The sequence below is a fragment of the Nerophis lumbriciformis genome, linkage group LG21, assembly GCF_033978685.3.
Source record: "Nerophis lumbriciformis linkage group LG21, RoL_Nlum_v2.1, whole genome shotgun sequence".
Lineage (NCBI taxonomy): Eukaryota > Metazoa > Chordata > Actinopteri > Syngnathiformes > Syngnathidae > Nerophis > Nerophis lumbriciformis.
The window spans coordinates 17,983,545-17,999,612 of NC_084568.2; the positions used below are offsets into that span (position 1 = coordinate 17,983,545).

General features: G+C 40.5%; 1 protein-coding gene across 3 annotated transcripts in view; it reads left to right on the forward strand.

Moving 5' to 3' along the window:
• Nucleotides 1-16,068, forward strand: part of rbms3 (RNA binding motif, single stranded interacting protein) — a 750,312-nt gene that overhangs the window by 469,017 nt on the left and 265,227 nt on the right. For all 3 annotated transcript variants that reach the window (XM_061982784.2, XM_061982785.2, XM_061982783.2), the window contains exon 6: nt 5,446-5,525. In XM_061982784.2, coding sequence (XP_061838768.1) covers nt 5,446-5,525 — 80 coding nt within the window. The remainder of the gene's footprint in view (nt 1-5,445; nt 5,526-16,068) is intronic.

Below are 16,068 nucleotides of genomic sequence, written 5' to 3' on the forward strand. Positions count from 1 at the left end.
GATTGGAAAAAAAAGAGGCTAATTGACTGCAATGGCGGACTCCCGCAAAGCATTTTGGGCAAATTTCTACCATATATGGAGATATCCGCTGACGTCAACAATGGGAAAACCGTCTGAAATTAGGCAAATTCCAAACAAATCGTTTGGAGGAAGTGTGAAGGAATTAGGGTTGTACGGTATACCGGTATTAGTATAGTACCGCGATACTAATGAATCATTTTCGGTACTAAACCGCCTCTAAAAAGTACCGGTCCCCCGCGCCCCGTCGTCGTCACGTCGTATCATTGCTGGTTTTACAAGCAGAGGAGCATGTTCGGCAGCGCACAATCACAGAGTACTTACAAGCAGACACAGTGTGTAGACCGAAAAGGGAGTACGGATGCATTTTGGCCTAAAAACTAAAGATAAAGGTGAAGTTATAACACTGAAACACCCTCAGAAAGAAATGCTTTAAGACATGGCTAGTTAGCTAGCGGCTAACGTCCAGCCCGAGTCTGCAGTGTTTTACCTACTTCTAAATCACTAATCCTCGCCTCCATGGCGACAAATAAAGTGTGTTTCTTACAAGTATCATCCCTGTAGGACGAGGAATAGCTAAACATGCTTCACTACACACCGTAACTCACCCGAGTCAAAATGTAAACAAACACCATTGGTGGATCTACACCTAATATCCACTGTAATGATACCAAGTACAGGAGCGTATCTTGCCGATACTACTGTAACCTATTTTTATGGGCTTTCCTCTTTGTGATGTTAAGTTCCTGTTATACGCTGTTATACAGTATATGCCTTGAGCTCTTATTTTGAAGACGCTAGGAGCGGAAGTGATGATTAGATTAGATTAGATTAGATTTATTGGTCCCCTTGGGGAAATTCATTGTCACTGCCGTACATTTAAACACTAGACATTACACATCACACAAAAAAAAAAATAACAAAAAGACATCATACATGACTAACACACATTTACAGGCTTGTCAGACAGGTCGGCCGGGCCTGCTGTTAAGGGCGGCTATAGCTGCAGGGATCAGGCTTTTCCTGAGGCGGGCCCTCCGGAATTTGATTGTTCTGTACCTGCGCCCTGATGGTAGTGGGATGATGTATTGGTGTAGTGGGTGAGTGATATCCTGGACTATTGTTTTTGCCAGTCGGGTGACGGACCTGTGGTTTATGTCTGAAATGTTGGGTGTGGGTAGGCCGATGATTTTAGCTGCTATGTTTGTAATGCGTGTGAGTTTGGTCCGGTTGGTTACAGAAAGCATGGTGAAAAAACATGTGGAACAGTACAGAAGGATGGGTTGAACAATGCTTTGGTAAAGTAATAACAGGAGATGAGGTGCAACTTATAGTCCTTTAAGTTTCCGGATGGCTGACAGTCTTTGTTGACTTCTTTTTTGAATGTCCGTGGTGTGTTGATCAAAGGTGAGTTTATTGTCCAAGGTTATGCCCAGGTATTTAAAAGTGTCAACTGTTTTAACTGTTTGTGTGTTTATGATGATGGGGTTCTGAGGTGAGGGGGGGTTGAACCATATTTCTTTTGTTTTATTGACATTGATTTCCAGATAACTGGCTGTGCATGACTCTGTGAAATGTTTGACAGCGTATAACAGGAACTTAACATCACAAAGAGGAAAGCCCATAAAAACAGGTTACACTAATATGATTGCGTCGATATTTTTTGGCATCACAACATCTTCTTTCATTTTTTAAACATTTATATTTATTATGTTTATAAACTCAGGAAATATGTCCCTGGACACATGAGGACTTTGAATATGACCAATGTATGATCCTGTAACCTGACGGCGTGGCGCAGTGGAAGAATGGCCGTGCGCGACCCGAGGGTCCCTGGTTCAATCCCCACCTAGTACCAACCTCGTCATGTCCGTTGTGTCCTGAGCAAGACACTTCACCCTTGCTCCTGATGGGTGCTGGTTAGCGCCTTGCATGGCAGCTCCCTCCATCAGTGTGTGAATGTGTGTGTGAATGGGTAAATGTGGAAGTAGTGTCAAAGCGCTTTGAGTACCTTGAAGGTAGAAAAGCGCTATACAAGTACAACCCATTTATTTATTTACTTGGTATCGGATTGATACCCAAATGTGTGGTATCATCCAAAACTAATGTAAAGTATCAAACAACGGAAGAATAAGTGAGTATTACCATTTTAACAGAGGTGTAGATAGAAAATGTTAAAAGAGAAAATAAGCAGATATTAACAGTAAATGAACAAGTGGATTAATAATTCATTTTCTACCACTTGTCCCTAATGATGTTGACAAAATAATAGAATGATAAATGACACAATATGTTACTGCATACGCCAGCAGACTAATTAGGAGCCTTTGTTTGCTTACTTACTAATAAAAGAGAAGTTGTCTTGTATGTTCACTATTTTATTCAAGGACAAACTTGCAATAAGAAACATATGTTTAATGTACCCTACATTTTTTTGTCAAAATTAAGTCAATATTGCAATTTTTTTGTGGTCCCCTTTATTTAGAAAAGTACCGAAACGTATTGAAATAATTTTGGTACCAGTACCAAAATATTGGTATTGGGACAACACAAGAAGGAGGGCAATATTAATTTACGAATATCTCCGCATGCTACAATGGATTGATTTCAAATTGATTTTTAATAGCTTGCTATGCCAACTGACGGCGGGGATGCTTGTAACTAAAATGTGTGCTTACTTAAACTTACCCATTAGCACCGAGACAACTCTTTTCTCAAAACACTCTTGAGTAGAAGTGCTACTGAAATTAGTTTTAAAGGCCTACTGAAATGCGATTTTCTTATTTAAACGGGGATAGCAGGTCCATTCTATGTGTCATACTTGATTATTTCCTTATAGTGCCATATTTTTGCTGAAAGGATTTAGTAGAGAACATCGACGATAAAGTTCGCAACTTTTGGTCGCTGATAAAAAAGCCTTGCCTGTACCGGAAGTAGCAGACGAGTAGCGTGACGTCACAGGTTGTGGAGCTCCTCACATCTGCACATTGTTTACAATCATGGCCACCAGCAGCGAGAGCGATTCGGACCGAGAAAGCGACGATTTCCCCATTAATTTGAGCGAGGATGAAAGATTTGTGGATGAGGAAAGTGAGAGTGAAGGACTAGAGGGCAGTGGGAGCGATTCAGATAGGGAAGATGCTGTGAGAGGCGGGTGGGACCTGATATTCAGCTGGGATTGACTAAAACAGTAAATAAACACAAGACATATATATACTCTATTAGCCACAACACAACCAGACTTGTATTTAATATGCCACAAACTAATCCCGCATAACAAACACCTCCCCCCTCCCATCCATATAACCCGCCAATACAACTCAAACACCTGCACAACACACTCAATCCCACAGCCCAAAGTATCGTTCACCTCCCCAAAGTTCATACAGCACATATATTTCCCCAAAGTTACATACGTGACATGCACATAGCGGCACGCACGTACGGGCAAGCGATCAAATGTTTGGAAGCCGCAGCTGCATGCGTACTCACGGTACCGCGTCTGCGCATCCAACTCAAAGTCCTCCTGGTAAGAGTCTCTGTTGTCCCAGTTCTCCACAGGCCAATGGTAAAGCTTGACTGTCATCTTCCGGGAATGTAAACAATGAAACACCGGCTGTGTTTGTGTTGCTGCAGTCGACCGCAATACACCGCTTCCCACCTACAGCTTTCTTCTTTGCTGTCTCCATTGTTCATTGAACAAATTGCAAAAGATTCACCAACACAGATGTCCAGAATACTGTGGAATTTTGCCATGAAAACAGACGACTTAATAGCTGGCCACCATGCTGTCCCAAAATGTCCTCTACAATCTGTGACGTCACGCGCTGACGTCATCATACCGAGACGTTTTCAGCAGGATATTTCGCGCAAAATTTAAAATTGCACTTTAGTATTGGCATGTGTTACAATGTTAAGATTTCATCATTGATATATAAACTATCAGACTGTGTGGTCAGTAGTAGTGGGTTTCAGTAGGCCTTTAACATATAAACACACAAAAAAAGTTGTAATATTGTTTGTGTTTTGACTATAAATTGCATTTGGGTCAAAATAATAGGGTTTTAAATTTTGCAAGCATGTAATTCAATATGATTAATTATTCTTGAATAAATTATTTAAAACTGGTGAATTGGTTGGTTCCGCTGTTAAAGAAAGTCAGATGCTTAGAAGTGTGAAAGGTTAGATTCTAAAAGTCGAAAAAGAGACACGGAACCAGATGTGGTAGATGAGCGGATGAGAGCAGAGAAACGAAACGATGATCAGTGAGAGAAGGAAAGGAGGGCAGGGAAAGAGTGGGGTTGCAATGAAAGATGGAGGAAATAACCACGGTTGAAAGGCGGGGGCAATGAGAGAGACGTCACAAGGAAGAGGTGCAGACGGGCTCAGAGTAAGATGGATGGGACAGAGAGAGCGATAAAGAAGCTGTGTTAAAAAAGAAAGAAGGATGACAGTTGAGATATGAAAGAAAGAGGACAGAGAAGTGGGCGGCTGACAGAATGATAAGAGTGTTCTCGGCGGTGAGAGCGAGGAAAGCATGAGAATCCACCAAGCTATGAATTGTGCAGAAGTATATTACCATGAATCTCTGCATTTGCAAGACACTCATTTTCTGTTTGACGGGATGAAGCTTAGAAAAATTCACCGTTAACTTCTCGCTCCATCAGTCAATATCCACATTCTAATCTCAACTACTTCGTTCAGTCTTTCTAGACGAAACCGTCAAATTAGAAGGATTTCGAAGAAAAATAAACAGACTAACAAATAAGCTGCTCTTCCCTTCCGTGTTTAGTTTTTGGCCTGACAGTTGTGAGGTGTACGAGTCACATTTAACCCCATGAATACCCATCCATCCATCCATGCATCCACCCGTCTTCTTCCGCTTATCCGAGGTCGGGTCGCGGGGGCAGCAGCCTAAGCAGAAAAGCCCAGACTTCCCTGTCCCCAGCCACTTCATCCAGCTCCCAGGCCAGCCGGGAGACATAGTCTTCCCAACGTGTCCTGGGTCTTCCCTGTGGCTTTGATTGATTGATTGAAACTTGTATTAGTAGATTGCACAGTGCAGTACATATTCCGTACAATTGACCACTAAATGGTAACACCCGAATAAGTTTTTCAACTTGTTTAAGTCGGGGGGCCATGTCCGAAAAGGAGTTGGAAGAAGCACAGCTTATTCAATCAGTAACTAAAAAAGTACAATGTTTAATAAATCAAACAAATTGCCCAGTCCCACGTTGGGTGGACATTTTATTAAGGTACACTTATTAAAAATAAATAAAAAGGTTATATTTGCTATTGTGACTTAACCATGGACAAATGTGATTAATTATAATTAAATATTTATAATTGTTAAACAGCCCTGCTAAGTGCTCAACTATATGCAAATGACGCTTTCAACATATTGACCATGTTTCCTTTCTGTTACAGGATGGAATCCACTGAGAAATGTGAAGTAGTCATTCAGCATTTCAATGGAAAATACCTGAAAACCCCACCAGGAATTCCAAGTAAGTCTCCCCCCCCCCCCCCCCACACACACATACATTCTTGTATTTCTTACCTTCTTGAGACCTCCGAAAAATGCCTACCTCCTTAGGACCACCCCTTCTAGATATATAAAGATTTGTATTTACAACATTAATAACACATACATACTATGCAAATATATAAAAGGTAAGCTTTCAGTTATTTTTGGGCGAATTTTTTGTTTGCAATTGTTATTTAATCATCATTATTTACTTCAAGTTATTACAGTATGTCTCTATATACATATTTATTTTATTTATACATTTTGGACAAAGGGGGCGCGTTTCAATTTCTTACACACACTTGTTATCACATATGTTGGCCAGAGGGGGAACACTTCAAATTTTTACACACACTTGTTATTTCATATGTTGACCAGAGGGGTAGCACTTTTAAAACCGACACACAGTCAATTTGAAAAATCCCTCCTTTTTGGGACCACCCTAATGTTGATAGATTTGACCATCAGGGGTGCAAATGAGACATTCTCTATTAAGATGCAATGGTTTTCCATATTGGGACCATGATTTATGTCCTAACTTGTTCACCGGTCCTCATATGGAAGGTACTTTTCCTTGTTGATGTCTCAAGAAGGGTATAAATACAAGAACACACACACACATAGACACACCATTTCTTGTATCTGTTAACTTCTTGAGACCTCTGAAAAATGCCTTCCTCTTTAGGACCACTCTTTCTAGATATATAAAGATTTGTATTTACAACATTAATAATATATACATACTATGCAAATATAAAAAAGGTAAGGTTTTAGCTTTTTTTTTTTAATGAATTTTGGCCAAAGGGGGTGCATTTCAATTTCTTACACACACTTGTTATTTCATATGTTGACCACAGGGGGAGCACTTTTGAAATCGACACACAGTCAATTTGAAAAATCCCTCCTTTTTGGGACCACCCTAATTTTGATAGATTTCACCACAAATGAGACATTCTCTATTAGATGCAATGGTTTTCCGTATTGGGACCATGGTTTATGTCCTAACTTGTTCACCGGTCCTCATATGGAAGGTACTTTTCCTTGTTGATGTCTCAAGAAGGGTAGAAATACAAGAACACACACACACATAAACACACCATTTCTTCTATCTGTTACCTTCTTGAGACCTCTGAAAAATGCCTTCCTCTTTAAGACCACTCTTTCTAGATATATAAAGATTTGTATTTACAACATTAATAATATATACATACTATGCAAATATAAAAAAGGTAAGGTTTTAGCTTCTTTTTTTTTAATGAATTTTGGCCAAAGGGGGTGCATTTCAATTTCTTACACACACTTGTTATTTCATATGTTGACCACAGGGGGAGCACTTTTGAAATCGACACACAGTCAATTTGAAAAATCCCTCCTTTTTGGGACCACCCTAATTTTGATACATTTCACCACAAATGAGACATTCTCTATTAGATGCAATGGTTTTTCGTATTGGGACCATGATTTATGTCCTAACTTGTTCACCGGTCCTCATATGGAAGGTACTTTTCCTTGTTGATGTCTCAAGAAGGGTAGAAATACAAGAACACACACACACACTCTCTGCTTCTCTCTCCTCATGTAAAATGACATGTCTTGACAACAAAGGTATTTTTTATTTTTTTATTCATGATGAATGGGTTTTGAGTGTTGTCGGTTCTGATCGATGACACTCGTTGTTGTGGCTAAATTGCTGAGGTTTTCTTATGTCACTTCCTCTGATTTTGCTGCTTCTGCAGACAGGAACCCTGTTAATATTCACACTCACGCCTTTGTGATGTTTTTTTTTTTTTTTTTTTTTTTTTGTGCAATCGTCTTAAGAGCTTGCACTTTCCTCTCCTGCGCACTATTGCCTTGTCCTCTCACAGCCTCTGAGCAAGGGGAGAGCAGGCGGGGGTAAAAAAAAGCTCAAACAGAGGCCGGCACACACTGTTTTTGTGTCTTGTCTTCTCTGTTCACGGTCATCATTACGTTACGACATGCTGAAAACCCAGAAAGTCAGGATGGTCACAGGGGAACGCAGGGCTGGTAATCAAAAGTAGGTGGAAGCAGAATAAAAAGTAGCAAAGAAAGAGAAGGAGGCAAAGGCCAAAATTGAGGGATAAAAAGTGCTGCCGAAGCCGTTTCGGTGCCAGCTCCTGCTGCACTTGTGTGTCCCAGCAGGATATGTCAGCCAGACAAGGCCACACCAACGAGCTCCGCTTCACCCCTGTGGTAATTTCATTAACAATACTCACGCCTCCAACCAGTAGCACAGAAAAAAAAAAAAAGACTTTCCTCAGCAAGTCTCGATTTAGAATCTCCATACATGCTCAGCCACTATAGAGCCATGGGTTATTAAAGGCAAGGTGAGCGGTTACATTGAAGTTGAGTCATAATAGGAAACCTTTAAAGCTGTAATATCGGGCCGACCTTCGCCTTTAAGCTGTCAGCTGCTTAGACGTTATTATTGTTAATGGGATGTTCAGGCAGTTGCCAGGCAGCGGGATTATCTGGTTTGAGCTCCGGGTATTTTTCGGACTATAAGTCGCAGTTTCTTTCATAGTTTGGCCGGGGGTGCGACTTATACTCAGGAGCGACTTATGTGTGAAATGATTAACACATTACCGTAAAATATCAAATAATATTATTTAGCTCATTCACGTAAGAGACTAGACCAGTGGTTCTTAACCTGGGTTCGATCGAACCCTAGGGGTTCGGTGAGTCGGACTCAGGGGTTCGGCGGAGGTTAAAACACACCCGACTCATCGTGTAAATACAAACTTCTCCCTATCGGCGTGTCTTCTTTTTTTAATCTTTTTTTTCTTTCTTTCATAGTTCTTTTTATTGATTTCACATTCACATTAACAACATATTCAAACCCTCTTCATCCCCTACCCCTGCTGTCACTCAAAACAAAAACAAAAAACAAAAGTAAGAGTACAAAAGTACCCGGATTAAAAAAAAATAAATAAATAAATAGATAAAGTTCAGTACAAGGCACTTAAAACACAGTAATTGAAAACTGAAACATAATGTAGACGCAGCATGACAAGGCCATATCTAGGTACATATCTAGGGCTCTTCCTGCACTTGTGTAGAAGATTGGTCAAAAAAAGTCAAAAAAGGTCTCCACACTTTAAAAAACTTGTTTTCAGAGACCCGTAATGTGTATCTTATTTTCTCGAGCTTCAGGTTTGCTATTACGTCCCTTATCCAGTGGGAGACTAAGGGTGGGTCAGCCTCCTTCCACTTCAACAATATCAGGCGGCGTGCAAGGAGGGTGGTGAAGGCAACTATTTTGTGACCCCCGACAGGTAGTTCCATTCCTTCAGGAATGATTCCAAATACAGAAATGAAAGGGTTTGGATCGATTTGAATTGTTAAAACCGTGGAGAGTGCTTCGAAGATGGACTTCCAGTACCCCTTTAGCTTCGGACAAAGCCAAAACATGTGTATTAATGTTGCGTTATCTAGTTTACATCTATCACATAATGGGTTAATATGGGGAAATATTTTTGCTAATTTTGCTTTTGAGAAGTGCACCCGGTGTATCACTTTAAATTGGACCAGTGAGTGTTGTGCGCACATTGAAGATGAGTGAACCCTTTTCTCAATTTTTGCCCAGGTTACGTCATCTATTGATGTTTGGAGGTCTTGATCCCATGCTGTTCTGATTCTTAGCATGGAAGTGCATTATAATCCTGAGAGTAAATTAAGTATATGTGAGATTGCCCTCTTCTTTATCTATCTTTTTTTAATATTTTTTTTTGATTATTTATATTACTAAATTATTGTGTATGCACCTTAGATGATCTGCTCCAATTTCGTTGTTCTTTGAACCTGTTCACTGTAATAATGACAAAAAAACTCTATTCTATTCTATTACGGATACGGCAACAGCTGACTGATTTGCAGGTGTGTAATTTGTTGTGAGTTTATGCACTGTGTTGGTTTTGTTGTTTGAACAAGGTGATGTTCATGCACGGTTCATTTTGTGCACCAGAACAAAAACATGGTAATACTTTAGTATGGGGAACATATTCACCATTAATTAGTTGCTTATTAACATGCAAATTAGTAACATATTGGCTCTTAACTAATCATTATTAAGTACTTATTAATGCCTTATTCGGCATGGCCTTATTATAACCCTAACCCTCTAACCCTGACCCTAACCCTAACCAAATAACTCTAAATTAAGTCTTTATTACTTAGAATATGTTCCCCTATTGTCTAAATAACTCTAAATGATGTCTTTGTTACATAGAATATGTTCCACATACTAAAGTGTTACCAAAAACATATAACTTTGTCTTGAATTTGATTAAAAAAAAACATTTTATTTTTCACTAAAGAAGGGTTCGGGGAATGCGCATATGAAACCGGTGGGGTTCGGTACATCCAACAAGGTTAAGAACCACTGGACTAGACGTATAAGATTTCATGGGATTTAGCGATTAGGAGTGACAGATTGTTTGGTAAACGTATAGCATGTTCTATATGTTATAGTTATTTGAATGACTCTTACCATAATATGTTACGTTAACATACCAGGCACCAGGGGCGTCACTAGCTTTTAAGGACAGGGGGGGCTTTGCCCCCAGGAGATGCACAGGATGCGAGCGAATGTTACGCACGAGCACAAAACTTCACAAACGGCTAACAAAGACTTAGAAATTATTCATTGTTATTATTATTATTTTTAAAAAATGCACGGGACGAAATGAAATGCTCCCCAGGACGATGGTTTTTAACCATATATTTTCTTTTTCTTTTTATGTATTTATTCATTTTACATTTTATATTAAATGTCTTGGTTTTTCCTCCTTCTGAAAATCCTATTAAATGTTTAACAAGCCATCCTATAATAATAAAACAGCTATTAATGTAACAATACAATAAAACAAATATATTTAATTATGTTTTTTTCATTATTTTAACAATAGGCTAATGTATATTACTTTATATAGATTATACAAGAAACACAAAACTTAAAAAATAAATGATTTACAATTGCACACACAAGGTTTTGTGCAGCTTCACTCATTGTAAAGGAAGATAATGTGCTTCGTACACATGCAGGACCGCAAGCAAGGTCGCAGAGAAAATGCGAGGTGGAATTTGGTGATGTGGGCATTTTCTATATGAACAAGTGGAATGGATTGGATACCGACGCACGAAAGGGGCTCTCTACCTTGCGATACGAAGTGAGGGGAAACTGAGTGAATAATAACAGGTTATATGATTATTTATTTAAACTCATATTTGGGCCACTTTATAATGAATATGTCGGCATTTATTTGTAAAAAGAAAACAAAAAAACACCAAATTATTTAGGGGGGCTTAAGAATATTTTAGGGGGGCTTGAGCCCCCCTAAAACAGGCCTAACAACGCCAATGCCAGGCATGTTCTCAGTTGGTTATTTATGTGTCATATAACTAACACTTATTCAGCCTGTTGTTCACTATTCTTTATTTATTTTAAATTGCCTTTCAAATGTCTATTCTTGGTGTTGGGTTTTATCAAATAAATTTCCCCAAAAATTGCGACTTATACTCCAGTGCGACTTATATATGTTTTTTTTCCTTCTTTGTTATGCATTTTTGGCCGATGCGACTTATACTCCGGAGCGACTTATACTCCGAAAAATTCGGTTGGTATTTTGAACAAAACGTGCAAAGTTTTTAGTTTAAACTCAACACACACATTACTGTTACCACCATCCATCCATCCATCCATCCATCCATTTTCTACCGCTTATTCCCTCAGCTACAATCGGGCGGAACGCGGGGTACACCCTGGACAAGTCGCCACCTCATCGCAGGGCCAACACAGATAGACAGACAACATTCACACACTAGGGCCAATTTAGTGTTGCCTATCAACTTATCCCCAGGTGCATGTCTTTGGAGGTGGGAGGAAGCCGGAGTACCCGGAGGGAACCCACTTAGTCACGGGGAGAACATGCAAACTCCACACAGAAAGAGCCCGAGGCCAGGATTGAACTCACGACTACTCAGGACCTTCGTATTGTGAGGCAGACGCACCAACCCCTCTTCCACCGCGCTGCCCCTGTTACCACCAGTAATCTGAAATTTACATAGAAAAATATTTAAATTTTTACCTTCAAGGTACTCAAAGACACTATTTCCACATTCACCCGTTCACACGCACATGCACACACTGATGGCGGGAGCTGCCATGCAAGGCCCTAACCTAACCACTACCCATCAGGAGCAAGGGTGAAGTGTCTTGCTCAAGGACACAACGGACGTGACGAGGTTGGTAGAATGCGGGGATCAAACCAGGAACCCTCATGGTTGCTGGCACGGCCACTCTCCCAACCGCGCCACGGCGTCCCCTTTAATTGTAGTTACTCATTACTTAACCAAAAAAGTAATTAAATTACTCAAAAACGTTGTATATGTGTCATATGCAGCTGTGAGAAGTTGATGAGAACGGAACTTGCGTGCGTGTGTGTGCCTTTAAAAGGCGGTGTCTGTTGCCAGGCGACGTGTGACGTCAGATGAACTGTATTTGTTAGCTTTAACAGTTAGCAGCGGCAGTTTGCCGGCGCTGTTGAATCTTTTCACCGGCTTGTGTTACCTCTGGTTAATGAGGAGGAGCCACCCCCGGCCTCTGCCAGCCACTGGAGCTACGGCGCGGGTATGTGGGTCGTACATGAAGGCGGCGGCGGGTCGTGTGGACAATGTGCGGTAGCGACTCCGGACACCCGCCAGACCCTTCCTCAGCTACAGTGCCTGGCGGCGGCTCGCCACACCTGACAACAAAGGCACATCAAAAGCAACCGGTATGGCGGTAATGTCTCAAATAGATTTGACCTTTCTAAAGTATACCGATATTAGGTAGTACCGTATTTTTCGGACTATAAGTCGCAGTTTTTTTTCATAGTTTGGCCGGGGGTGCGACTAATACTCAGGAGCGACTTATGTGTGAAATTATTAACACATTACCGTAAAATATCAAATAATATTATTTAGCTCATTCACGTAAGAGAATTTCATGGGATTTAGCGATTAGGAGTGACAGATTGTTTGGTAAACGTATAGCATGTTCTATATGTTATAGTTATTTGAATGACTCTTACCATAATATGTTACGTTAACATACCAGGCACGTTCTCAGTTGGTTATTTATGCCTCATATAACATACACTTATTCAGTTCACTAATCTTTATTTATTTTAAATTGCCTTTCAAATGTCTATTCTTGGTGTTGGCTTTTATCAAATAAATTTCCCCCAAAAATGCGACTTATACTCCAGTGCGACTTATATATGTTGTTTTCCTTCTTTATTATGCATTTTCGGCAGGTGCGACTTATACTCCGGTGCGACTTATACGCCGAAAAATACGATAACTGTAATACCGGTATGCCGCCAAGCCCTAGTTTGTTAGTGACTAGTGGCATGGGTAAGGTTTATTTGTATTTGGTGCTCCAATTCAAATAAATTGTAAAAAAGGTAGGGGAAATGGTTATTATGGGGGGAAAGGAGGAGGGAAAAAAACAAGTCTCAAACTAAACTCCTGGGGGGTGGGGGCGTTAGTTAGAGACCAGGAAAAACCTCTAGCAAAGCACACATACATATTACGACGCACGGATCGGGACAGGCATCCGGCCCGAAGCTGCCAGCAAATTGGGGCGCTGATGCATGTTTTCGTCATAGCACATGGGGTAAAGCGTCGATGGTGTGGGATGTTGGGGTTTGGGTGGGGTACGTGTTTTGTGTGGCGTGTATTTTCCATGGATGCGTATGTGTGTGTAAGCCTGCAAAGTGGTTCTGTTTAGCAGCTTTGTTGCTCGATACCGCAGCCTGTCAGTCCAACAAAAGTCAACAACCAACAAGTGTATGTCCACGAGAGACACGGAAGGAATTTGTAGTGTCATCACTACACCAGTCTCTCTGGGAATCTCAAAGCAACGACATTCCCACGTCGCTTGCAGCCTGGGGAAAATATCCAGATTAGAATGTTTGTGATTGAGTGAGCGAAAACAATTTGAACCTTTTTAATTCTAATTGTTTATTTCTGGTCCTCAAACTCGTCATGCAGAGCAGACGGCGTCTCCAAGATGTTGTCCAGTTTGCTATTTGTTCTAAAATCACAATTTGTGGCAGATTGGGGTACTTTGAACGGCTGCCGGCATCTTTCAGTTTGTCGTTCCAAAGAAAAGAAAAGTGTTGCCAGTGCTTCAGATTTGAGGCAAAATGCATGGAACAAGTGACTGCATGCTGCAAAGTTTCTTTAAAAAAGGCAGCAGCAGCACATCAAACTTACTGTAGCACGAGATTTTATTTTTAGAGCATACTTAAGGATTCTAAATAAAAGGCCAAAATTCCAGTGCAGTTCCCCTTTAAGGAGTGCTGTTTTGTAACACCCCTGGCCGTTTTTTTTTTGCACTATTGTATTCCGTATTTCCTATTTGTCAAAGTCAAGGCCCACGGGCCAGATCCAGCCCGTGAATTAATTATGGCCCCAGGGATGATATTTGATTAGTATTAGAACCGGCCCCCAGGGACCCCATCAAGTCATAAAAATGGGGTGCCACAGTACATTTTTGGGGTCCCATTTTTTTTGTCACTGTTTTGAAAACAAATGATAAATGTATGCATTATCCTGTTATATCTCACATTGTGTTTTGGAAAAAGGTTGTCATAAACGTTACTTAATGTATTAAAACAAACAATACAAAAGAAAACACATTTTTATGCATATGTAAATGTATTCAGTTATAAACATTCCTTCACTTTTCTCTTTTTTTCAAGGATCTAAACTTTACCGCTGCCTGTATTTTTTTTCTATATTTTTATTGTAATATTTTCAGAATGTGTTTGTTCTATTTTTGGCCAAAGTAAGACAAAGAAAAAAATCTGAAGTTGTCTCTATTTTTTAGTTTTAATGCCATGATTTTAATAGTCCGGCCTGCGTGTGCACAGATTTTCCTCCATGCAGCCCCTGAGCTATAATGAGTTAGACACCCCTGTATGAAACACAAATGTTGCTGTTTGGCCACAATACACAGCAATATGTTTGGAAGAGAAAAGGTGAGGCCTTTAATCTCAGCATGGTGGTGGTAGTATTATGCTCTGGGCCTGTTTTGCTGCCAATGGAACTGGTGCTTTACAGAGTAAATGGGACAATGAAGAAGGAAGATTACCTCCAAATTCTTCAGGACAACCTAAAATCATCAGCCCGGAGGTTGGGTCTTGGGCGCAGTTGGGTGTTCCAACAGGACAATGACCCCAAACACACGTCAAAAGTAGTAAATGAATGGCTAAATCAGGCTAGAATTAAGGTTTTAGAATTGCCTGACTTAAACGTGTGGACAATGCTGAAGAAACAAGTCCATATCAGAAAACCAACACATTTAGCTGAATTGCACCAATTTTGTCAAGAGGAGTGGTCAAAAATGCAACCAGAAGCTTGCCAGAAGCTTGTGGATGGCTACCAAAAGCGCCTTATTGCAGTGAAACTTGCCAAGGGACATGTAAGCAAATATTAACATTGCTGTATGGATACTTTTGACTCAGCAGATTTAGTCACATTTTCAGTAGACCCATAATAAATTCATAAAAGAAGCAAACTTCATGAATGTTTTTTTGTGACCAACAAGTATGTGCTTCAATTACTTTATCACAAAAAAAATAAAAGTTGTAGAAATGATTGGAAACTCAATACAGCCATGACATTATGTTCTTTACACGTGTACGTAAACTTTTGATCGCGACTGTATGTCCTTTGGGTGTTCTGTTTACACTGCGAGTGACTTGGGTGTTAAATCAAGTATAATGCATAAGTTTTGACTCAACATATCCAAAACTTTACATATGATGTCCAACGTAGACCGAGGACCACCTGTACTAATATAGTGTAATATTACAGTCATGAAAGGCGTATTTGACTTATGACATCCGACATGGACCATGGCTACTTCTCTTCTGCGTCCACTATGACTTCTCATTCTACATATGCACTTCCAGCTTCTACACATGTTCACCCACATCCGTGGTATTTTTCCCCAGAGCCCCTTGCTAAGCCGGGCAGCTTCTTTATCCATCGTCCTCTGACAGCTCATATGCAACCCCCTGGGAAGGTCCTGCCACACAAAGCCCAGCACAAGCACGTGTGCATAAACTCGTGTGACAGCCATGACCACTGCTTTCCCTAAGCCTCGATGCGTACCAGCACACAAACCACACGAGCACAAACACAGTCATGCTCCACTAACTTTGACCCAATTGCAACGCCAACGCCCATATAATTCTAATGCGTTTCCCGCCATTTAGCACATAAAATAGCAAACACAAAGCTGCTGTGGTAATGTAGCACATACACAACGACATTTGTGTAAAAATCACAAACGCAGCAGTGGTATTCACAGAGCATCACCAGCCAGGACCGAACCTGACAAGCATTTGCATTTCCAGCTGAGCTGCACAATCACTGTGAGTGCTTGAGTCCTTGCATGCACATTTACCAGGAGGCAAATATCAGGTCAAATAACCAGTCAGGGGGTGAAAGTA